The 26,139-nt window shown below is 40.3% G+C and overlaps 1 protein-coding gene across 6 annotated transcripts in view; it reads left to right on the plus strand.

The window, feature by feature from the left end:
- The window catches only part of HIVEP2 (HIVEP zinc finger 2), a 104,310-nt gene that overhangs the window by 67,100 nt on the left and 11,071 nt on the right, over nt 1–26,139 (plus strand). For 5 of the 6 annotated variants that reach the window (XM_032101986.1, XM_032101987.1, XM_032101990.1 and 2 more), the window contains 4 exons: nt 10,743–10,787; nt 12,055–17,677; nt 18,429–18,583; nt 23,659–23,834. In XM_032101986.1, coding sequence (XP_031957877.1) covers nt 12,266–17,677; nt 18,429–18,583; nt 23,659–23,834 — 5,743 coding nt within the window. In that variant the 5' untranslated portion in view covers nt 10,743–10,787; nt 12,055–12,265. Of the gene's footprint in view, nt 1–10,742; nt 10,788–12,054; nt 17,678–18,428; nt 18,584–23,658; nt 23,835–26,139 lie in introns of those variants that run through there. The other variant, XM_032101991.1, reaches the window with a different exon arrangement.

Below are 26,139 nucleotides of genomic sequence, written 5' to 3' on the forward strand. Positions count from 1 at the left end.
GGAGTAAGTAATGTTTCCCTTCCTGGCAGCTCCTTCATGCAGGGAAGGGCCGACATGCAGAACCAGGCTGTGAGAGAGCTGCTGTGTCCCACTGCCCCCAGGCCCCAGTGCTGCCGTTGGCCGGGCACAGCCGCCTCCACGGCACGGGATCTGCGCCCTGCCTTCGCCTCCTGCTGCTCCCCAGAGTTTGCTGGTACCACTCTGGTTTTGCCTCTGAACCTATTCCCGTAGTCCAATGGGCTGTTTATTAGGATGTCATAACAGAAAGCTTCCAGCTATTTGTTACGGGATGTCAGGATGCAAAAGCCACGTGGAAGATCTGCCTGGTCTTTTCACCTTTACTCTTGTCATAATGTCAGTGAAAAGGGGAAGATTTCAAAATCTGACTTTTACCCCCCTTGTATTCTCAAGTTTCTCAAGAAACAGGAAGCTGTTTTGCATAAAGGTAAGATTGTGTTTTTAATAAGAAAAGTTGGTGTTAGACAGACTAAATATACCCACACAGTCATACTCAGTGGGTAGTCCTGGCTATTTTTAGGCTTTATTTGTGCCTCTCTTTATTTGGTTTTTTTTTTTAGTGACACCTCCACTGTACTTTCAGCTCGTAGTGAGGCACCACTTCCTGTGGTGGTATGAAACTGGCAATTACAGCTGGCCTTGTCAGGTGTCATTTATCAGGCATTGCAGAGGGCTGGTTTCAGCAAAGGAAGAACAAAGCTTAATAAAAAAGAGAGAGAGGGAGAAGCATTCTGTTAATAATTTGCCCTTTGCAACAACAGACCCTTATCAGATCACCCACGCTCATCTGGCTGCTGACGCTGTACTTGCTTCATTAGTAGGAGCTATTTTTACACCTTTTGTGTCTTTTGAGGAACCGAGTGGGCCTGCTGGCTTGTAGTGATTCACCATCTCCGGGTGAACAGGGTGTCCTCAAACCCTGTCGGTGGGGGAGGAAGGCAGAAGTAGGGGGAAGAGTTCAATTGAATAAGCAAGTCGATTAAGTCGATTATTTATCTTAGCTTTTCTGAGTGCTAAAACATCACACTGTAGTCTCAAGGAAAATAACCCATGTGGTTTTGGTTTGCAATGCAGCATTTCAGATTATTAGGAGCTATCCCAAGGAACATTTTGTAATTATTAGTTCAAGTTTAGCTTAGCAAACATGAAGCCCTGCATGCTTGTGCATATACTCTGTGTGATCATTTCCCTGTCTATAAAGGGAATGTTGACAGCTAGACACGGGGATGTTTGGGAGTTGAACTTCATCTTTAAAGGTCCCTTCCAACTCAAAACATTGGGTTGCATGTTGGTGATGCTTTCTTTTGTTTGTTGTGTACAAATGTCCTTGGTGTATCACAAGCACCCAGGAAACTTTTGGGCCAGACTGTTAGGTGATTTCACTTCTGATAATGGAAAGAAAAACTAAACTTGGTGGAGTGAGCCAGGCAGGATGCAGGGGAAGGAGAACCCTGTATGAAGTTGTCTGGAGTTTTTTAAAGCTGAATGGCAGTTGCTTTCCCTTTTGATGGACCATCAGTCCTGAGAATGTCCTCTTAAGAGCCTGCTGAGCTCTTGCCTGGTGGCTGAAATTAGGATTCTTTGCTGCCTTACTTCAACTTTACATGGATAGGAGTAATTTGGTGTTCAATGGTTTCATATTGCCCATTTCCTTGGAGCAGTTTCAAAAGTTAGTGGTATGTGAGATACATATATGAAACTTTAAGGTGCTGTGGTGATGCACCCTAGTCTGACCTTGTCTGATAAAAAGTCGTCATGAAACCTGAACAGTGTCTTTCCCGAAAACTGTTTTGGGTATTATTGTGTTGTGCTTGTTGAGAATCTGTAACTTAGCTATCAGCTTGGTTTGTCCCTTAAATATCAACTTGATCTGGAATAACAGAGATTTTAGATGTGGTTTCAGGCATTTTGGCAGATCTTCATCTCTTCAGAAGTGTTTGCTTGGGAGAGTGATGGTAATGTTATAAACAGAGTTGATTTGTGTTTTGTAGAAAGAAACTTAAGTGCAAAGAGTAAAATTTCATGTATACCTACAAAATGCAGCAAAAAGCATATGCATATTTTGCTGAAATTTTAGGAGGTGTTCTGATGCAATTGAATATTATACATACTGACTTTCAATGCTTCATACAGTAAAAAAGAAAAAAGTACTGTAAAATATGGCCAGAATAATTTTAAAGAGGTTTTTTTTTCTTTTTTTCCTCTGCTAGCCATCCTAAGGGTTGTAAAGAAAGCAGCATTCTTAAATATGCAGTCTAATTAATGTATCCTACATTACCACTATAGTGATCAGAATCTTTAGGTGATGCTCAGTGACTGGATTTACTACACCAAAATGCCTGTATTGAGTCATTAGTCAAAATGAAAGATTTTGCTGCTGAGTAGTGACTGTTGTGACATCTGTGTGATATTTAGAATTTGAGGCTTAATAGCTGATCTCAGCTGAACTCTTACAAAGTATTCAGGATGGATTGAAATAAAACTGCTGTGAAGACCCATTTGGGGGCAAAAAGTGGAAAAAAAATAGTAGGAACATGCTGCTGATGTTTAGCATGTGTGTGGTTTTGTTTTGACATGTGATGACCACAGAGCTTAGTAAACAGTGACAGGTTTTAAAATACGCTTGTATAATAATTTTTGTGAGAGAAAAACAAATGCAAGCTCAGATGCTGTAAATGTCTTCCTATGTAATTCTTCCAAGGGCGAGGGTTTCAGTCGGAGGCAGTGCATTTGCTCATTCAAAGTGGTGTTTGAAAGATACTGATATTTTCATGTGAAATGAAAGTGGTTTCTTCTGACACGGTGTGAAAGGAGGCATGGCTGTTCGCAAAATCTGCCGCAGTTGCATAATTAGGATTGTGTAACTTTTTAACTTAAAAAACCTCACTTCCCAGAAAATTAAGTTGTATTTTCCCTCTGAGGTGAAAATGCTAGGCAAAGGCCTGATGTTTTTCTCCTATTTCCTTTTAGCATGAAAAGAATAATTACTTTGTACCTAAAAATGTTGCTATATTTACACAAATTTTGTTGTGGTTTTTTTCCTGGGAAAACTTGGGGGAAAGTTGAATGATATCCTAACAGGGATTTACTGGTACAGCTGTGTTCTCCCCAGTGGCTGCCTGTTTGCAGTTCTTGTGTGAAAATGATGAGGCATTTCAGCCTTTGCATGTCTTTCAGTTAGGAAAATTCTTATATCTGAAAACTTTAACAGTTTGAACTCTCCAGTGAAAATGTTCTTACCCTTCTTACTGTAGGTGATGTTTTACAAGTCTACAAATGACTCCAAACCACATCCGCATGGGAATCTTGGTCTTTGCATACACTTCATCCTTTCCAAGTGCTGCTAAATTCATAGTTTACTTAATCTGTCCTTTATTAGGTGTGAAATTTCCCTTTCTGATTAACACATTTCTTTGTGTTGAATTGAGAAAAAATTCTTTAATCTCAGTAATTTTCACCAGTTCTTCCAAATGCAAAACTTTCATTGCAATCCCAGTGGCATCACATAGCATCATTGATTAGTGTCTGAACCTTTGCTTTTCAGAGGTTTTTAGCCCTTTTTGGGCAGGGCCAAAACTCCTTTTCTAAATGGCAGGTGTGCAAAGAAAAGTAATTCTACAAACAGTCATTGGAAACTATTTGACACTTCTATGGTTTGGCACAGTATCCTTATGTTCAACTGCTGTGGCTCAGAAGAAAGTGAGACAAAGTTGAGTTTCTGGTGATAGAGAGTAGCCCAAGACTTAAGAGCTCATTTGTATCTAGGCACTGATTTGGATACTCCTATGCCTTGCTAATGTGTATTTAGTAAATACTGTTGCTTACTACTTAGTTCACCTTTGAGAGACACTCATTCTTCTGCAGATAGCACCAATGGGATTAGGCATCATATAAACCTTGTTTCAGCCGTCAAAATGGTGTTTAAAGAGGTCCTTAGTGATGGGCATCAGTTTCTGGCAGTTCTCTGCATGGGAGCTGTTCTCACTCTCATAAGTCACTGTGTACTACAATTCAAAGGAAAATGAGGGGGGTGGATGGAGTGGGTGGGCAGGGCAAAACCACTGCCTTCTGAAATTTTAATAATACTGGGAGTACTGCCTGTCAGATCTGCCGTTGCTCTGCCATTACATTTTAAGGTCCACGTGGGAAATGATTGGTATTTTATTAAACTCTTTACGTTTTTTAACTTGTTCCCCAAGGAAATAAGTATCAGTGTGAAATGATTAGCAGTTTACATAGTTCTTTAGTTTTCTTGTTTAGTTTCGTATCTGAATAATCCCAATCCTTTGCTCTTATATAGAGACAGATTCAGGATGTCCATGTCAGAAGGCAGTCAGACAGAACAGGTAGATTTTGCGTTATCTGACATGCTCTGTCAGACTCTTGAAGTGCACAGCAAGATTAGGCAACCAGAAACAAAATATTTACCCGATCCATTAAAAGCAGTGGGATCAGAGGGATCAATTAACTGCTAATTGATTGACAAGTTTGTTTGACTTGTTGGCTGTTTTGGCATCTCTTTGATAGCAGGGTTTTGTTCAGTTCAAGGAGAAGAATTGTGATTTGTTTTCAAATTCCTACCTATAAAGGAAGTGTTTTAGATTAATTTGGTGCCTGCACAGTTTTTTTCTCTTTTTTTTTTTTTTTTCTTCTAATACTCATCCTGTGGAAATAAGTGTTCAACTGGTCTTTGGCAACGTTAAAGCTTTTTTTATACATTTTTTTCCATCTGGTAGTAATGTGTACATTGTGTATGATGCTGAAACAGGAAATAGTGATCTACTTTTCAGTGAGCAATCCGTGTCATTGTAGTTAAAAGGTCAGTGTTAAAGCATTTCTGCTCTAGACTTCTTCTATGGCTTCCTAAAATGCACTCAATTTGAAGTTAAGGTTTTTGGTTGGTACTATTTTTCTACAGAGAGCAGCAGTTTAAAATTATATTTGAGATACTTAATGTAGCAAAAACTGAGTGTTTTGCTGCAGCTGTGATCAAAGCATTTATGATACAAACCAGCATCTCTTAATGAAAATCGCCCATGTTTTTTTACTACTGTGTAATTGAACATTCCTTGCAATATATGTTACAGTTTTCTCTGTAGACATCTTAGAGGTGTTGGATTAGTTTATTTTCACCTTGTGGAAAATAACTTCAGATATTTAGCATGTAGGATGTAAAAGCCTAAACCTAAGGGGTCTGACTCTGTTTTTATGAGGAGTAAATCTGGAATTACGTCCTTGGATTTGCAACTCATTGCCTCAGATTCATACCAGGTTAATGTAGAGCAGAATTTGGCTCTCCTTCTTGCTGTCAGAATAATTTGTCTCCTTTTAGTCTCTCCGAGTCAAGTCTTGTATCTGTTCAAAGCTTCTTGAAGTCAAATGAGAGGCTCTTGTTTCATACCTGATTTTACTGTTAGTGTGTGCCTGACCTCTGACTCAGTAGGGTCACATTCAGAGCCTTGCTCTTCTTCACAGCAAGTACACACAGACATTTATATGAAGTATCTGAAAAGGTGTAAGATCCTATGGTTCAGGTTATCAGGTGTTAGGATACAACAGATTTGATGATTTAATTGGTTTTTTAGTTGGTTTCAGTGTGCTTTTAAGCAGACAGATTCCAGTTATTTTCTTCAACATACTGTGATAATGGTCTCAGCTAATAGTTTGAATTATCTGAATTAATTAAGATTAAGGTGAATTTGGTAAAGGCATAAAATTAATGAAATACTCAGTACTACTACAATTATCTAAGATGTGTTAGATGCCAATTCTCAGCGGCTGAGATTCTAGAACAGCTCTCAAAATATAAGCCAGATTTAGTTCAAGCACTGAAATAATAATTACAGAAATCAAAATTCCAGGTTTTATACCACTTCTAGTTTATGCACAGAATCTGCCCCTTGAAACCAGCAACTACCAGGGACACAAGTGTGCACTCATGAGAGTAAAAGCCTGAAGCTGGTGTTTGGTCACAGTGAGGCTTCAGTCTGCCCTTGATGTATCTGTAACTGGATCCTCTCAGTGAGTCCCCTCAGTTTCTGGCTTCTTGGGGAATCCTTGTGAGCACAATATAGCAATGTAGAACAGATCCTGCCCTGTAGCTTGTCCTCAAGTAAGCTTAGTACAGTTTGTTAGATCATTGTGTACTGTGTTTACTCGCTGAGCAGTGTTTGGGTTTGTATTGGATAGTACTTTTAAATGACATTTTAAAAAGTATATTGTAATAATTAGTTCAGCTGCCCCCCCCCCCAAAAAAAAAAACACAACAAAAAAAACCCCAACAACAAAAAGCCCCCCAAACCCATATGTATTATTCTAAATATTTCAGGGTTTTTCCAAAACTGTGGTTCTCTGGCTGGTTTTGAAGAGTGGCAGTACATTCAATAAAGCACTGAAGTCCAGAGGGCAGGCAGAACATCTGGGGTGGAATTTATTAACAAATTAGAGGAGTGTCTTCAAATGTGAAGAGGTAACAACAGCAGTTACAAGACAGAAAGTGGTAGATTAAAATAAATACATCTAACCTGTTTTAAAAGAGCTGCCTTCTTTGAATTGCATGTGCAAAATGATGTCTTACAACTCCTGTCAAACTACAGCAAAAGCCCAGGCATCCTCCCATTCCCCAGCAATTCAAGACTGCCAAGTGTCAGTGGTGGGCATAGGAATTTACAGTCATTCCTAGAGGTGTTCAAATAGACAGGTACAAAACCACAGTCAGATGGTCAGCTTAGCCCCCTAACCAGAGGCTGTTGGAAATGCAAAGGGAATCTCTCTGGTCAGGAATGGGATGTCTTTTTGCTAAACTGGGAAATTAAATTGTTTCTTTTTCCTTTTCTTTTTAGTTAGTACGATTCAATGACAGCAAGTGTGATGTCAAGTAGTATAAAAAAGCTTGCAGTTGGTCATCTTTTTTTTTTTCATTTGTGTAAAATGCCAAAACTATACGCCCCAAGGACTGCATTCTTTTTGTTATGTTGCTACATAACATCCTCAGCCCATGAATGAATATATAACCTTGGAAAGAAGGATGAACAAATGCTTACCTATCTTCACGCCAGTTAAATCTTTCAGTTCAGAGGTGCACACTGGATGCTGGTTGAGAGCTGTTCTTCAGATTTAGCCCACCTATGACCTTGCCTATGTAGAAGAAACTATAAATCCATGTTTTACTAGGAATCCCAGTCTTTTTTTTCACTAGGATATCAGCACCAAGCAGTTCTTTGGGGAATCTCATTAGCAGGACAGAGGGAGGCGTAGGACAGCAAGCTGAAAGTGTGCTGTCTTTCTTCCTGAAAGGCCAAGGCAATTTTCTTCTCAGTTGCAGGTGAGGAAGAGCTCAGAGGTGGCCTTTCTTGTAAGGCTGCTGGGCTTATCCCAGACAGAAACTAGACTTGCCTAATAAGGGTCTTGGCAATGGTCTGTGCATGAATGTAAGGATTTCATAGGAACCACTGCAGTTTATCTGTGCTAACACTTGTCCTATAGAATACAAATTCTTCAGGGGCCAGTTACTGTGGTTTTAGGCTGGCTTTGTGCTGGCAGAGCTGGAGAGAAAAGATTTAAAACAGGGCTGGATCTGACCCTTAGTCCTTACTCTAGAGTCAATATTTATTCTGTATGGTGTACTCAGGATTTAGCCTGGAAGACATAAGCTTCCAATTTGTTCACTTGCAAGAACTGTAATATGAGCTACAAATTGAGAAGCAGTAAAAGTAATATTTTGCCAAATTTTATTTTAAAGCTGTTGAGTGTAACCATTTTAATGGTCTGAAAAAAAAAAGAGTAAAAAACAGGAATAATCTTGGAGCTCTGCAGTCAATCAGATACACATCCCCTGCATACAGCTCACAAAGGCACCCTAGTTAAAGGAGCAATAGGATAATGTTTCTTTCTACAAAGTTTTGAAAATCTTGATTTAGTAGGTGCATCTGACATAAATACAGCTCCTGGTTTCCAAATAATCTTCTCATGTTCAAAGTTTTCATAGAAGTGAAATGTCCTGTTTTGAAGCAGGCAGATAGCACAGCTAATGTGACTGGGGGAGCTGGCTCTCAAGCCACATTCCTATCAGGAAACCTGGCTTGGCCCCCAGCCAGGAAGGACTTTGCAGCTCCTGTCAAACAATGTGCTCTGTGCAACTCCCATACAGCTTCTGATCTGTGTAGGTGGGCTACTCTTATTCACTCCGGCAGAGCTGAGCCGTGCCAAAGGTATTAAAAAATTGTGCACTTTAATCATCCTTAGTTCCTTGGTTTTAAGTAGGTAGTACTTGAAATATAAAGAGTTTCTGTCTATCGAATAGTATTTGTTTGATGAAAAGCAATATTTAAAAGAATACTTACAATTTTTTCTAAAGGAGAAACGTTAGTCACTTGGAAAAATGGAAGTCTGTTGTTGGTTTAATACCTTTGGCTGTGGATGCAGCCAGATTAGATAGAGTCTTGACTGGATAAAACAGACAGAATGCCAGCTAGCTTTACAGTGTCTTACATTTCTCCAGTTAGGCCAGTCTCCCATTAGGGAGGGGAAAAAGAACAAGAGAAATAGTATTAAAGCCGTCTTTGACACAGGATGGATGGCAGCTCAAACCAAACCAGAAGTGATTATGTTCGTTCTGGAAAGGGATTTATTTTCCCCAGGAGAGTGGCTCTGGCCAAATTTACACCGTCAATAATCTCTGTAATTAGTCTATACCTGTTTCATAGTGTAGGTTAAAAAATTGTACAGAATGTTCTGAAATTGCGGGACTGCAGAGTGGCTTTAACTCTGTAACAGAGGTCTCAGTCCAGAACAGAAAAGTTTTGGATATGTATTAGCAGCATCTTTTTGCTGAAATAAAACCATTGCTGTCACATTGCTGTGACTGGCAGATTACTTCTATAAAGGTACTCTCAGTAAAAGCAGTATGGCAAAGAAAGGATACTCCCATCTTCTAGAAATTTCTCCTTCACCATTTGCAAAATTGCCTAATAAGGAGAAGAGTATTTTTCTTTGAAGATGGATACTAACTTTATGCTCTTTCAGTGAGGAACGTTCACTCTTGTCCCTGTTTCTGCCTTCTCCCAAGCCACACATTTTCCTTTACATGTGTGCTCGTATATTGGCCTCATCAGTGGCCTGCGATTCAGTGTAGCTCAGCTGCTGAAAGTGGTTGCCACTTACCTGCCATTTCCTCGTGAGCCCCTGCTGAGCTGCTCTGTCTTAACTACTTCTGTATATTGTACCTCGTGCACAAGGATTTCTTTTTCCATTTGGACTGACACTTTTTATTTGAGGAAGTTGATTAAGAATTAAAAAAAAAAAAAATTATAGCTGGATTGCATTTTTTCTTTTTTATTTTAGAGAATCAGACAAAAGAGTTATTTAAAAAAGCCATTAGCACATCAAAGTTGAATGGCATTAGGACCTAAAATGTTCTGGTTTACATTTGATAGCTTGCTGTTACTTTGTACTACAGGGGATTTCTCTATAGTTAAAATTTAAAAATAGTTGACTAAACCAGCATTCCATCGGTTATTGCTGGCCTAACTACTGATATATTATTTATACTACTAAATAATTAATTCGTAAAAGGTGGCATGGTAGTGATTCTATTTGTGTCAGGTTATCAGGCTTTGTTAATGTCCGTTTGTTCTTGGAAAGTGTTATTAATTACAAAGAATTAAAAAGTATTTTTCAATTTTTGTTGATTCTTTTCCTTTATAGACTTTATTTTTTTAATCATTTTTTGGTGTCATTTAATGGAGAGAACATGAGTGCTCTAGCTTCTTTGTGACAGCTGCTAATTGAGGATCATTACAATAGTCTATATCCCCTACTCTGAAACCAGTGTTCCAGCTGTTTCTAAAGATCTGTTCTTTAGAGATGCTCTGACTTTTGGCATAAATAAAAACCATAAGAAATGCTGCCATTGTTGCTTTTGTTATCACAATTGAGCAAACATCCGTTTTAATGAAACAAAGGCAAAAAATCTTGTTTTGAGGAAAGATTTGTTGAAAACTGAGAGTCCTTCCTCGATGGGAGAAATGGTCTTAAGGCAATGAGATGATGTTCAGGCTCCCTCTTCTCCGAGCTGGTCTTTTCAACAATATGGAGTAGCCTGCAGTGCGATGACAGTCAGAGAGGTGGCAAATCATGGCAATCACAAAAGTCTTTTAGTCATGTGTTCTGTAATTTTCTTCTGTAAGTTTTTTCTTTGAGAAGGCAGCCATATATTCTTTAGCAGTATCACACAAGTGTTAACTAATTTGGACACCTACTCCAGTTTCACTACATTTTCTTGTCCCTGAGTGATGACACCCTGACCAGGAGTTTGTGCTGGTCCCTGAAACATTTAATGAGAGGCCTGGAGTCTAAAAGTATTAGCTGGAGAGAGGCATTGAAAGGGGATTTGCCAAGAGGATTCAGGGATAATCTGGGCTTAACAAAGGCATAGGAATGAAGAGGTACATTGGCAGCTCTCTTTTCACTGATTCAGGAAGGTGAGACTTTATTAATTTAGACTTGCTGTTATTCATCTACACATTAGATACCTAAGTCCTTTAAAACTGTTCATGGTTATAGTCTTCAAATGTAATTGCTCAGACCTCCAAGATACAACATGAAATTTTCTAGTGGATGGGTAAATGAAATTTTCAGGCCTCTACTGTAAAGAATAGAAGATTTTCATCATCATCTATACCTAATATCAAAAATTTCTTATAATTGTATTTTTTTTCCCACAGGAAGTTTGAAGATAGTCATGCCTATTAGATGTTTAGAAGATGCAGGTAATTACTTTATAATGAAAAAAAATTGTAGATGCCTATTACCTGTGTGTTTTCCTGCACTTTGCTATTGTTTCTATGAGCCAAATTCAGTTTCTCCACTGTAGGAATGAAAAGTATTCCAATATCTCTAACACTGATTTTTTTACCTCTTTCCTTGCTAGTGTTAAATCATGACTGTCTTTATAATTCACATTATTTCATCCAGAAAATGTCCTGTGTTTGGATAGTATGAAAACAGAAAGCATAGATTCTGCTTCAAATTCAAATGCTGTACTTTTCTATGAAAATCATACCTCTGAGCTTTTGGTCTTCATAATAGACCTGTGGAAACCTATTGCATTTAAGCATTAAAAATGCATGTAGACCTGGATGGAATTGTTTCATCAGTGAAATCTAAAATGCTAAAGTCACATAAACACAGTCTCTAATACATCCTTTACTCCCCGCAAGACTTTCTCACTAAAATTTAACGTAGTGATTGGAAGATGGAGTTGGGGAAAAGTACCAGTAGTGCTGTGTTTGAAATGCCTCTTTGATGTCTCTTTTTTAACTGTTTAAAAGTAGCTTAGAATGGGGAACACCACCTTCTTATAAAAACAGTTAGATGATCTAAGGTAAGAAGTACCTCACTTCAGTAATTTTTTAGCAATATTCAGTATATACCCCAAGGAACTCTGCCTAGTGGACTGTGAGAAACAAGCATCTCCATAGTGGAGAGCCATGAGCATAGACAGCCTCTGTGTCAGAAGCACCTATCATGATATGGAAAGATTTCTTCTCTGATCAACCTCCTTTGACTTTAGAGGAAGGCCAGGTGACTAAAGTGCATGTCTGAGCCGTAGGTGAGTAATACTGGATAAGGTAATTCCCACCCACAGTGTTAGGCTTCTATTTTCAGCAGTGATTGCTGAAAGAGCTTTGAAAGTATGTGGTGGACTTTCTGATACAAAGCCTTTAAACTGTCCCCTGAAAGCCTTCCAAAGCTACTGTTTAATTTGGAAAGTGTAGGTCTCTATTTTCTATTCTAGAGCTGCTGTTGGGTAGTGATTATGCTTGTGTGCAGTCTCTGGAGCCAGTCTTTACTGTGTCTGCTCACAAAAGGGAGTTTTGTGAAATGTAGTTACCTTTGCTCAAGTCCCTCAGTAATTTCCATGTAAGGCTAAATAGAAGTGCAACTGACTGCACTGAAAGTGTTGTTTAGTATGGCTGTACTAACTGGTGTGTGTGGGTTTGTTTTTTTTTTATTTTATTTTATATTTCTGTACAGATAGCTGTGTCACCATGGAAGAGATGAAGAGAACTTTGCTCTAGGAGATCATAAGTATCTCTGGATCATTCTGCATCTCATTATTTAATAACAATGGAACATGTCCAAATGCTATAACAGGTCTTTGCAAATGTATAATAAACTGTTTAGGAGAGTTCATGCCATGAACAGAACTGTATAATACTCTCATTAGTGTACAGACACAAATCTAATGCCTATAGACTACTGCGTGGAAAGTTCCAAAGAGAAAGAAAAGTCTGTGAACTTGCAACAGCCCTGGAAAAATGGGAGCAACAAAACTTTAAAAAGCACAGCTTTGGGCACACTTCATGTGTCTGCACAGCTTTCAAGTGAACTAGCACTTAAGACCTTGTGTAACAAAATGGACTCTGGGGACACAGCTATAGGGCAAAAAGCTACCTCAAGGTCTGGAGAAACTGCTAAAGTACCAAGTAGATGGAGACAAGAACATTCAGCTGTTATTAAGATGAGCACTTTCGGCAGTCAAGAAGTACAGCGGCAACCACAAATAGATCACGAGCAAATAGGAAACACAGCATCAGCACAACTTTTTAGTTCTGGGAAACTGGTATCATCAAGTGAAGCTGCACAGCAAGTCACAGAGAAGCAATATCCTCAGCATTGTCCAAGCCCTTACTCATGTCAACATTCACTTTCCTTTCCACAGCATTCGTTGCCACAAGGCTTCTTGCACAACATAAAGCCACATCAGAGCTTGGAAGGCCCTCCATGGCAGTTTCCTAGCCATTTGCAATCAGTTGCCTCAGAGGACTTGTTTCCTTTTCATATGCATAGCCATAGTGGAAGTTTCTCCAGGAAGAAGATTTCAAGTTTGAACCCTGCATACAGCCAATATTCGCAGAAATCTTTAGAACAATCAGAAGATGCTCACAAAAAAGAGCACAAACCCAAAAAGCCTGGCAAGTATATTTGTCCTTACTGTAATCGAGCCTGTGCCAAACCTAGTGTACTTAAAAAGCATATTAGGTCTCATACTGGTGAGCGACCATACCCTTGTGTTCCTTGTGGTTTCTCCTTCAAGACAAAAAGCAACCTTTACAAACACCGGAAGTCACATGCCCATGCAATTAAGGCAGGATTGGTACCTTTCACAGAGTCAGCAGTCTCTAAATTGGACCTTGATGCCAGTTACATCGATGTGGAAGCTGAAATTCATTCAGATGGTGAGCAGAGCACAGACACTGATGAGGAGACCTCACTCCTAGTGGAAGCATCTGACAAACTGAGCCCCATCTCGCAGCTCCCACTGGACATTGCTAGCAGGAGTGGTTTTCACTCCTCCATGGACGAGTCCTTGGTGGGGCCGATGAAAGTCCCCATTTTGATTATCCCTAAAAGTGGGATCCAGTTACCGAGTGAGAGTTCACCATATATTAGCTCTGATATGTTGCAAACCCCATCCTTAAGTACCAAGTCTGATGACTCTCATACAGTTAAACAGCGACTTGCACTAAGACTGTCAGAGAAGAAAGGACAAGATTCTGAACAGTCATTAAACCTCCTGAGCCCCCACAGTAAAGGAAGCACTGACTCTGGCTATTTTTCCCGCTCAGAAAGTGCTGAGCAGCAAATTAGCCCACCAAATACTAATGCAAAGTCTTACGAAGAGATAATTTTTGGGAAGTTCTATAGGATTAATCAGAGGACAGCACTAACTGTAGCCACAACAAATCAGGAACACAGTTTAATGGGTAGAAAGGGCAAAACAGACCCATCACCTCTTTTAAATAACAGATTAGATATCAAGATGCTTGAGGAACATATTTCTCACCTGACTCCAAATAAAGAGGAACTCATCGACTCCAGTAATTTGAGCTCTATTCAATCTACACAAGTTTATCCAGGCAGCAATACAGAATGTAGACAATCCCAGACCACATCATCCATCAAAAGTGAATCCAACTTGTACCAAGTCAATCAGCAGGGTGATGTGCCTGTCCTTCTAGAGCCCCCAGTAGATTCCTCTCCTCTTATCAGAAGTAACTCCATGCCAACCTCTTCTGCAAACAGCCTAAGTATTCCCCCATCTCTGAGAGGAAGCCATTCATTTGATGAGAAGATGACTGGCTCTGATGATGTATTTTATCCTGGGACAGTGGGGATATCCCACCAAAGGATGTTGAGAAGGCAGGGTGCCTTTGAACTGCCATCTGTGCAGGAAGGACACTCAGATTCAGACTATCATGGAAGACCAGGGAAAAATATCATTATTGCTTCCAGCAGACAGACAGCAGGTGACAAAGGACCATCCTTGAAAGAGAAGAAAGGAGACAAGACCTTTTATGACTATGATGCCAGTGGAAAGCACTACAGAAAGTGGGAAGAATTTGAAGCTCAGAAACAGAACTACAGAGACTCGCCATCCTTAGGTGGGATGAACAAGGGGGGAGAGTTTTTTATTGATCCACTTGGACAATCTCAGTCAGTGCCATCCATGCTTGGAACAACTTTTGAAAACAGGAAGCGCAGGAAAGAGGAGAGTGTTGGAGATGAGGAAGACAGTCCTATGATTTGCAGCAGTACAACTGGCACCCCTGGAGGAATTCAACCTTTGGACTTGGATCCCAAATCCCAAATTCAGGAAGTGCCAAGAAGTGGATTTGCCCTTCAAGGCCTGGACAATGCTCCCCATTGCCATGTGGAGCGTTTTGAAATGTGCAGGCCTTACTTGCAGTCTGGAAGTCCAGCAGCTTCTCTGGAAGACTCAACCCTAACTGCAGAGCAAGAAAAGACTGCAGAATCACTGGTTAGAAGGCCCCCTGGAAATGTCATCTCTGTCATTCAGCACACAAATTCATTGAGTAGGCCAAACTCATTTGAAAGGTCTGAATCTACAGAACATATTGCATGTCAGCAGGAAAAGATCTATTCACCATCTGAAACATGTGAGAGTGAGATCTGTGAGTCCCCGATGAGCCCAGACCGAGCTCCACAAATGGAAAATGTTGACACCGGTAAGCCATCCCCATCCCAGCAGCCTCAGCCATGTCATATGCAACCCAGGTTGGTTCGCCAGCACAACATACAGGTACCTGAAATTCGTGTCACAGAGGAGCCAGATAAGCCTGAAAAAGATAAAGAAGTGCAGAGTAAAGAGCAGGAGAGACCTGCTGAAGAATTCCAGTGGCCCCAGAGAAGTGAAACCCTTTCTCAACTTCCAGCTGAAAAGCTACCACCCAAAAAGAAGCGTTTAAGACTGGCTGACATGGAGCACTCCTCTGGAGAATCTAGCTTTGAGTCTACAGGTACAAGCCTCTCTCGTAGCCCTAGCCAAGAAAGTAATTTGTCTCACAGTTCGAGTTTTTCAATGTCCTTTGAAAGAGAAGAGAATTTGAAGTTCATCACACCTCCCAAACAAGATGAATTTGGAAAACAGTCTGAGTTTTTAACAGTTCCAGCAGGTGCTTACTCACTTTCCGTCCCTGGGCATCACCATCAGAGGGAAATGAGACGCTGCTCATCTGAACAGATGCCCTGTCCTCATGCTGCTGAAATCCCAGAGATCCGAAGTAAATCCTTTGACTATGGGAACCTGTCTCATGCCTCTTCAGCTGGAACACCTACTGTGGCATTGTCTCCATCCCGAGAAAGAAAGAAATGCTTCTTGGTTCGCCAAGCTTCCTTCAGTGGTTTTCCAGAGATTTCCCAGACTGATCAGAGCACAGAACAAAGTATAAAGCAGGAGCAGATGGAACATTCACAGGTTGGTCTTCGCTCTTCCCAGCTTGCCTGGCATCACTCCCCTTCCTCTGTACTTCAGCCCATTCAGGTAGATGACTCTGGAAAACAGGCTATTGGCTCTTGTGCTCAGCTTAGTAATAGCTCATCCCACCTTGCCCAGCAACAGGCTCTTGTTGCAGACAGCCCGGAAATGTTAAGGACTCCCTTAATCCAACAAGCACCTTATATTCCTAACAAACATCCATCAGAGCAGCAGCAGCTATTTGCACATCAGGAAAAGGTCCCGTTTCCTCCTATTCATAGCACCTTGTTTCAGTTCCCCTATCCAGCTGTCTGCATGGTTCACTTACCACCATCTCAGCAACCTATCTTGTGGCAGTCCTGCACAGAACCTCTGCACTTCCAGCATCAATTTGTACAACAGCTGCAGAAATCTTATATCAAACAGCCTTTCCAAACAGACGTTCCTCCAAGTTATCACCTGGAACATGCACCAGAGCTTATTGGAAAGAAAGCAGCTGATTATGTGCATGCTAAAGAGCAAGCATACCAGCATTACTCAGGAACATCTGGGCCCTATTCAAAAAATACTCTTGCTAAGTACCAGTCAGACCATAGCATTAAACCAACAGATACCTCATCTGAGCAGCATCTTCAGACAGATTTTGACTCTCCAAGTGATGGATCTGTACAGCCTTTGCCAGGAACAGTTGTTCCTGTTAGGATTCAAACCCATGTGCCATCATATGGTAGTGTCATGTACACAAGCATTTCCCAGATCCTTGGACAGAGCAACAGTCCTGCAATTGTAATTTGTAAAGTTGATGAGACAGTTTCTCAAAGAACATTGGCAACTAATGCAACCATGCAAGGAATTGGATTTAACATTGCTCAGATGTTGGGTCATCATGGAGGACTAGAAAAATATCCTTTATGGAAAGTGCCGCAGACACTTCCACTTGGACTGGAGCCACCAATTCCTTTGTGTTTGCCTTCTACTTCTGACATGGCTTCTACCTTGGGAGGAAGCAAAAGAATGCTTTCCCCTGCCAGCAGCTTGGAGCTCTTCATGGAGACCAAGCAGCAGAAACGAGTCAAAGAAGAAAAAATGTATGGGCAGATAGTTGAGGAACTAAGTGCAGTTGAGTTAACTAACTCAGATATAAAGAAAGATTTTCCAAGAATGCAGAAGCCTCAACTAGTAAGGCAGAGCTGTGCTACTGAGCCAAAAGAAAGTCTGCCATCCATGTCATCCTCTTCATCGCTGTCATCCTCATCATCTCAAGATTTCCCCCCTGTCAGCATGGCAGGAGCTGATGCATTCCCACCGAGCAGAGAGAAACTTTCCAGTTTTGATTCCACATCACCGGGACAGAAGTCCAGTGGCCCATCTGAAGGAAGAGACTCACCAGAAGAGCTGGATGTGGATGAAACAGCCTCAGATATGAGCATGAGTCCACAGAGGTCTTCATTGCCACCAGGAGAAATTCAGACAGAAGACCAACTGAAACATCAAAAATTGCCTCTTGGGATGTTAGTCCAGATGTCATCTAATACTGTTGGGAAAGTCACAGCCTCAACCATTCTCCTGACAGATGTAGCAGATTTTCATCAGATCCTTCAGTTCCCAAGTCTGCGTACTACGACTACTGTGAGCTGGTGTTTCTTAAACTATACAAAACCTAATTACACTCAGCAACCAACCCTCAAAGCTTCTGTTTATGCTTCATGGTGTATAAGTTCATGTAACCCAAACCCATCTGGGCTAAGTACAAAGACCACTTTAGCACTTCTGAGGTCCAAGCAAAAAACCACCACGGAGATCTACACCCTGGCTGCTATGCACAGACCTGGAGCTGGTAAACTGACATCATCAAGTGCATGGAAGCAGTTTGCTCAGGTAAATAAGAAATTTTAATAAAATTAAATTCATATATGTTTATATGAGAAATTTCTAGTAACTATAAAATCCAAGTTAAATGATTTTTTTTTTAAAGATTCCCCATTGGGAAATCAGCCAGTGACATCTTCCCAAAACAACTTTTGAGACTCAGTTTATCCTTCTGCAAGCTCTGCTGCTTCTGCTGTCTCTTTCTCTGTCTCCATTTCCAAAATCAGATGTAAAAAGTGAGGCTTTTGAAGCCCTCCTTTCATGTGTGCCAGAGCCTGATACATTATCTCCTTTTATTTTGCCCTTGGTTTTTCCTGATTTAAACAGTGTCAGACACAAACATCCACATGCATTTGTAAGAAAAGATTAAGCTAAAATTGAGTAAGGATCTTCAGATCCATTTAATGTCTTTTACATACTGACTCTTCCTCGCAGATTAAGCATTTGCTAATGGTGCCAGGGAAAATTCTGTAATGGCAATAAATTACCTTATGAGGCTTTCCATATCTATTTTCCATGATTTTTTTTTTTCTGAGGAAAGATAAGTATTGTCTTTTCTGTCAAGACTCTCGTAAAAATTTGTCCATGTTGCCTCCTCTCTTATTCTTTGTCAAATTAAATGGGACAGATTAATTCACCGTATAGAGTTGCACCAAAATGAGAGTTTGGTTTTGACCTGGTATGTTAAAAGTATTTGAAATGAAGTGTGTGTTTATTATGTGCTCCAGCAGTAACACCCTTCCTTGACTTTGTTCTACAGATGAAACACGAGCCATTCTTCTTGTTTGGCAGCAAGCTTGAAAAGAAAGTAGTGGGGAATATTATAAAAGAAAGAGTAAAAGGAGACATTCATGGAGATAAAGACATTACATCCAAACAAACTGAGCCGATACGAATTAAAATCTTTGAAGGAGGGTAAGAAAATATAACTGGAAATTTCAAGCTCAGCCTGTCATTTTAAAGACATTTGAAAATGAGTATGAATGAATTAGGATGTGAACAGTCTCCTGTATTCCTGCCATGTCTTGTAGCTCCCAAGTCTCTTCTTTTTTGTGTCAGTCTTAAAATGCACTGCAGTGTACCTGTATACTCACTTTGGGCTCTACTTTGCTATTAAGACAATTGTTTCCATTCTGTGTGAGAGCACTCACTCAAAATTGTTACTTTAATTCTTTAAGTCATAGGGAAATGGATGAACTGTTACCATTTTGATATTTTCTGTACCATTTCTTTGTATTTAGTGACTTCCATGAGGATGTCTTTCCATTTTTAGGCACTGTGTACTTCCACTCAGTTAAACGGATTGACCAGGCATGCTTAGTCTTATTCTTGTAATATTGTATTATTTACCGAGGTTGGATTTTGGAGATAAAACATAAGATGCCAATGAAATCTATGGCATCTAAGCCTAATCCATAGATCTGTCATGTATGGTTGATAAAATAATGTTTAATTTTACTGTGGCAATCTATCACTCAAGTGACAACAGAAACAAATAACAAAGAGGGGAAAGCCAATTAACATTGTTTTGAGGCTTACGAAATTTGTTAAGAAAAGAAAATTAAATAGACACTTGTTTGTCTCTGCTGTTCACTCTAAAATGGAAGATACTGTTTTGTTTCTTTTACAGAATTCTGACACAATGCAATTAGTTTGCCAGTTTTTGGTACTGCATAGTCAGGTGGCTAAACAAGATGTGTTTTTCAGTCTTACCAAATTCAGATGGTCTCACAGCACTGTTTTATTGGGGTAACTAAATAGGTCAGGAGGGAGACGTGAGAAGTTCATACATCCATTTCCTTCTCCTGTCGGTTTGTTCCCTTTAAAATTACAGTTGTCCTTTACTGACTTCATGTTTTTGTCTGAGATTGAATAGTCTCCATGAAGTTACCATTACCATTTCTCTGTAGTATGCAACACTGGAGGAGTATAGCCTACATCTTGCCTGAAAGACTGAAAAAGTTATTCTGGAGATTTTTATAGGTGTGCTGGCCCAGACACCCTTGTCCCGTCTGTTCTGTGTAGTTGTACCTTGTCCTAGTACCTGAGCCAGTAGGCTGGCTTTACAAGAGTGACCCAAATTCAGCAGTGAGCCTAAGTTTACAAGAAATTTAAAGAGCTGTTGCTTCAACTCACACCCACTTTGAAGTATAAAATTTTCCTGCTTCCCACTATGTAGCATTTCTGAATTTGGATGACCCAGCTGAAGACAGTCTACCTTGATGTAAGCTTCATGATGAGAGGTCAGAAAAGTAAAAGTGTGTTAAGAAAAGCAACTTAAAGGAGGATTCAGATGAGTGTGAGCTGCAGCAGATCACTCTATAAAAAGCCTCTACTATCTAGTACTTTCTTTAGGAAATTTTGTGTGTTACTTGCACTTCCTTAAGTTTTCCTGTACACCAGTAAGGTTTATGAAACTATTTGAGTAAAATCATATAATTCACACTTCACCTAGAAATGTCTCCTAGTAATATTTGGCTATGTTTAGATACCCTTTGAGTGAAACAAAATATAAGAAACATTGATGTGCACATTAATTTCTGGAGTGGGGAGAACAAAGTCTGTGCAATAGACTGGGGCTTCCTCATTAGAAACATGTAACCTGCAAAACTACAGCAAATGAGATGATGCAGTGTTAGTAGGTTCACTCTTTACTCATGCATCGTAACTTTATTTTGCATTTTACAAGAATTATTTGTGGAAGAATAGATTCGTTCTTTCCATTCTAGACATTCACTTGCCTATTTATTAAATCAATGTAATACCTTAGATATTATTGTCATGTCTTGCATTGCTTTCTGTCCTCATTATTGAATTTGTCCTTCTCTTCGAGTTATTGTTTATGAATTCTGAAAGCTAGTTTTTGACATGGGTGGGTTTCTGTGCTTGCTTGTTCTTGGCTGTTTATTGAGCTATTTTGTTCTTCTTTCTTCAAGCACATCTTCATCTCCTCTCAGCACATAGTGCAATGAACGATATAGCAAATGTCTGTTGTCTTCGTGTCACATTTTCTCCCCTGGACAGACAAGCATGGATGGTCATATCTTGTTTCAGCAGGATATTTGGTTTTCGGTTGTCATGGGGAACGGGTTTCCTTAGGCTTTGTGATTGCTTTTGTTTCACAGCTGTGAAGAAGGTAATTAGCTGAGAAAGATCTGTGGTTGTCCGCTTCTGGTTTGTGGGAACACCTGTCCACCTGGCAGGGAACTGCAGCTCTGGAGCTGCCTTGTGCCAGTGGGGTGGGGCATTTGTATGGCAGCTGGGCAAAAACCAGCTGAGGCTGGGGATGAGTGAGAAGCTGAAGGAACAGAATCAGAATTGAGGCAAAAAGTAGATCATAGAATCATAGAGTTGTTATGGTTGGAAAAGAGCTCTAAGATCATCAAGTCCAACCATCAGCCAGTATAACCAGATGTCAGAGCACATCACCACCTTGCTGCATAAAGCCCATCAAGAGCATTTTGTAAGCATCATAGCAGAGGGAGTTTGGAAGGAAGAAACTTACCACTGCATTATTACCACTGGCAAGTGGCTTGATTCAAGTGATCCAAGTCACAAAATCTGCTTTCCATCATCTGTGACTGCAGATGTGACTGATGGGATGTGAAGCAGTATTCCTCAAAGAAAAGCAGTCATTTAAAGCTCAGTACTTGCTGCAGTACAGCTAGTTACTAATGGTGTGCGAAGAAAGGAGGGACAGGACAAGCATGCCTGCCTGTCTGACACCTAGCTTAATGACATTGTCAGCCGACAGCAAGAATTCACAGTTTGCTTATGTTCGTTCTTTTATATCTATCAGTAATAGACTCAAATTGAAAAACCCAAATAAAATAACATTGTGGGTAGAAATTGCAGGACTCTGAGACTTGTTGATGCCTTTTAACTCAAGAGTCCTATCCAAGTCAAACTCAGAGAGGCAGTGACTGAAGTCCTTATGTGCGTGTTACATAGTAGGAAGAGGGAAATTACTCAAAGCTTTGAGCGAGGCACAAGTTAGCAGTAAGATCTAATATTCCTGGGGTCTTAAAGGTAATCTCGATAGACTCAGACTTCTGGTCTTTTAGTTTTTGCACCAGCCCGTCTTTAAATGTCAAGTTTGTGTGTGTCATTTCTCTTACAGTCATTGTTATGATGAAGCATACTTAAAGAGTCAAGGTCAGTTGTGGCCAAAAACCATCTATATGAATGATGAAGAGACACATGTATTATCATTGTCTTTGTGTCCAATGGGATCTGACAGGTGACAGAAGCCAGTGGAATGAGGTCAAGCAGAAGAAGAGCAGAGATGGAGCAACAGAAAAGCACATGTAATAGCACAGCATTTATCTTACCAGTATCAATCAGGGGTGATATGGTAGACTCCATCCCAGCAAAATCAGACTGTAAAGAGAGATGAAGAGAAGATAAAATGGCAGTATTTCAAATAATAATGGGCATTTTTTTTTGTCTGTGGGAGAAAGCCTGGAGTTAGTTGATGAAGCAGTGGATAGAGAAATGACTAGCAGTCGTTGGCATGTGTATGAAGGAGAACCTGGGAAATGGGGCAGCCAGGCAAGCAAGATCCCAGAAATGTTGTACAGAAAACCTGCTAGAGAGATCAGTAAATATTAAATTACATTAGACTATGGCAGTTTTGCCCATGCTGCCAGGGACAATAAAAGAAATAGGAGAAGGACAACTTTGCTGAAAATTAGATGAAAAAACCTGAATGTAGGCATCCACATTTGAAAGAGGAGCTGATGTGTTTAATAGATAAGAAGATGGACTTGAGAACAGGACACTGTTTTATGTTTTTCTAAGGTATTAACTTCAGTATTTATATTGCCTGTGATATAGCTAAACATATGCGAAAGTGTTCATCTAAGAAAAGCACACTTGAAAAATGTTTCAGCTCTGTAACCCAAAAATTGCCACTTTTTTCTTGTAGAGTTATCATCATATTAACAGAATCTTTCACACAGTCCCTTTTTTATTTGAAGTACTGAGTGTCAGTAGCAACGATATTTTGTGGGCTGTGCATCCACAGAGTGACTGAAAATACTTTGTTCTGCTCAGGAAGAGGGCAATGGAGGACAGAGGGCAGAAAAAATATTATTTCTCAGTTCTTGCACTTCCTGGATTTTACTTTGGGTGAATGATGATGGAATTCTTCCCCAAAGGAATGCCCAGCAGTCTTCAAACCTCAGAACAGCCTGAGTAGATTCCCTGGACTCTTTTAGATTTCAGTATTAACAATTTAGCACAATAATAAAGGCAATGTACAGCTTTACATAGATTTTCATATCTTACTTATTTTCTAACCACACACTATGTGATCAGCAAAAATAGCATGGAAAGCTTATGTCTGTGCTAAGAAAAATTCCCATAATAGCTTTCTTCAAAGTATCCACGTGTGACGTTTACCCTTTTATTTCTAAAGCATCACATACCTGAGTGAACTCAACTCAGTGTCTCTTTAGGGAATGATTTATCTTTGGGAATGTCAGGCGTCTGTGATGTAAATGCATACATCCTTGCTCGTCATCTGCGTTCCCTTTATACTTAATGGGAAGAAACAGGCATTTCCAGGATGTGATTTATCTGATCCCAAGGGATAAATGCACTAAAATAGTTAAATGAACCGTGCTGCAAAGCAACGCTGGTTGGTAAATGTCTGTGCTGTACGAGACTACAGTGAGCTGAAATAAATCCAACCTGCAGGCTTATATTTGGAGTTGTGTCTACAGGAATGGTTTTTCATTGGTTTCCTGACAAGGTGTTTATACTGTCCTCATACTGCAACCTGTTGGTCTCATATTGTTTAAATACACTGGGACCAGTACATTCACTGAAAGCCAAATACTTTATGAGTTCCAGAGTGAGAATTCAGTAGTTCCTTTGGACTTCTGTGAGTTTGCTTTGATGATGAGGATCAGATGCATAGAAGTGATGTTTGTACATGTACGAGACCTAGAGTCTGTATGACTTAAATACTTGCTCTCTTCCAACAGGTATAAATCAAATGAGGATTATGTCTATGTCAGAGGTCGCGGCCGAGGAAAGTACATTTGTGAAGAATGTGGCATTCGCTGCAAAAAGCCAAGCATGCTCAAAAAACATATCCGCACTCACACTGATGTCCGGCCTTACGTATGCAAGTTGTGCAATTTTGCCTTCAAAACTAAAGGTACTTGACCCTTTTTGCTGAGCTCTTGCCACTTCTGGAGCTGTTTTGCCCTCTGGGATCCAATTGCCCGTTGCAATCAAGGACATTGCCAATTTTCTTCAGAATATAATTGTTGTGTTTTTATGTATACGGGACTGTATAAGAGAGTTTGTTCTCTTCTGTTTGATCCAGGGATTTTGTAAGTCTCTCAGACTCCTTGGATAGCTTCATTAAGACCTATAGGCTTTTGGCTGGTCCATCTGTCTGCAGAGAAGATATAGTAGCATAAGAAATACCCTGAAAAATAATACTCTGCTAACATTGTTACATGGTGCAAATTTTAATTGCAGCAACACTTAAATGCTACCAGGAGACGACACTTCTTATGACATAATGTAGAAGCAGAGCATCAGCTGCTGAGGAATACATGCCTTCACAGGCTCTATAGTGGGTCAGTTTCAAGTTTATAAATAATGTATGTCTCCAAGATGGGCCACTCCATCCACTGTGGCATTAATTATGAATAGAGATCTGATAGCTTCTGTTCACATGTATTTATCAGCACAGAAAAAAGCTTCCATTTGTCACCCTGAGGCCACAGATAATTATATTCTGTGGAATTCAGATTTGTGATGCAACTATCTCCTCGAAAGAAAAAAATCCTCTCCTTGGTAGCATTCCTTTGTAGCACAGCCCAAATGAGCCTTACATTCTCAGTTTCGTAGCTTCCCTTTGGCAGACAAAAGAAATGGATTCTGGTCCCAGTGCAGTGAACTTAACTCAAATGGGGAGAAAGGAAGCTGAAGAAATTTTCTCCCAAGATCCCAGTGCAGCTTCATGGCTGTTTTGAGGATTGAGGATTGTAATAGTTTCCATGACTCCAGCACTTCTTCCTGTGCCAAAGATGGGAATAGCTGATGGATGGTAGTAGACCCATCAACCTAATTTAAGATGAGAACTTTCATGGGCATATAGAGACAAAGACAAGGAGCTGCTTGTTTGTAGTCCCAGTAGACCATCTGGTGAGCTGTTCTCGTATCATTGCTTACATTTGACATTACTGTAGGAATGGGTCTTGAGGAGGGACTTGAAGTACTTGACAGTATTGTGGTTTTACAGCTGTGTTCAGAGAGGACATTCCAGGAGGAAGAGGTGGCATGGAAAAAAAAAAAGTGAAATTGCTTGCTGAGGCTGGCATTTCTGACAGAGGAGAAGAAACATGAAGGACGTGGTTTGCTATTGTACAAGAAGGGCATCAGTAAGAAGAAACTAAGTTAGCCTTTGAAGTACAAGAAGTGTTTAACTGGTGTATTACTGATCATAAGCAGTTGTCAGCCTCATAACTATTGTTGGTATTTTGCTGAGGGCAGTAGTAGTACTTTCAGAGGTACTTAGGTTTTCAGTTTTTCTGAGTACTTAGCCATCCAGAAGCATCAATGGCCAAGTTAGCCTTTTCATGCAGTGCACAGGCACAAGAAACTCCTGCTGAGAAGGGAATTATTTGAACTGGCTGGAACTGAAAGTCAGAGAAGAAGAGCCTGGCTTGTGAGTTTCTAAGCACACCTGCACTATCCAGAAGAGGGGTGCAGTGTTCCTGCCCCAAGATGGCATGTGCCACAACACCATCTGGAGATGCTGGTTGGGGTCCTGGAAGCAGCATAAATGCATTTCTAGAGGGCTTTCCTTGAGCTAAGACACACCATGTCTTGGTCATGGGTTGGGTTTGCTTGTGCCATGCTTTCCCTTTTGGGTGTTGCAAATGAGACTGAAGTGGCAAAAGGATTAGAGCGATATTCTCCAGCTTGTGCTTTGTGCTCAAGTTTCTTTGTCATGAAATGTCTCTTGGGGCCAATCTCAACCCAGTTTTTTTATCTATGAAGAAACAGACCAAGACAGGCACTCCAGAAAGTCAATAGTCTAGTGTTAGATTGGTCCCTCAGGGGAATAGGAGATTTGCTTTCAAATCTCTGCTGTATCTGGCTTAGATCTGTACTCTAAATCTGGGAGCTGAACCTGGATTTCCCACATCCCAGGTGGGTGCTGTAAATACAGCTCCTCTCAGTTCAGAGACTGCAGCTAGATGGTAAACTTGCATAGAGAAGTCTCCCATAACTGTCTGTTTTTTGTGGGGTACTTTTGCTTCAAAGTGTTTCAAATACATGGAGCATTTGAAAATTATGTGTGAAGTAAATGGGAGAGCCCTTATCTTGAAGGTGCCACAATGTAAATAGGAGCATGAGCCCTGGATGGCTGCTCTGAAGTGGACTTACTTCGATGTCTAGGCAGTCTGTATGTATCATGGACAGTGAGTCCAGGAATAGATCAC

This window comes from Corvus moneduloides, chromosome 3 (assembly GCF_009650955.1).
Source record: "Corvus moneduloides isolate bCorMon1 chromosome 3, bCorMon1.pri, whole genome shotgun sequence".
In the NCBI taxonomy this organism is placed as follows: domain Eukaryota; kingdom Metazoa; phylum Chordata; class Aves; order Passeriformes; family Corvidae; genus Corvus; species Corvus moneduloides.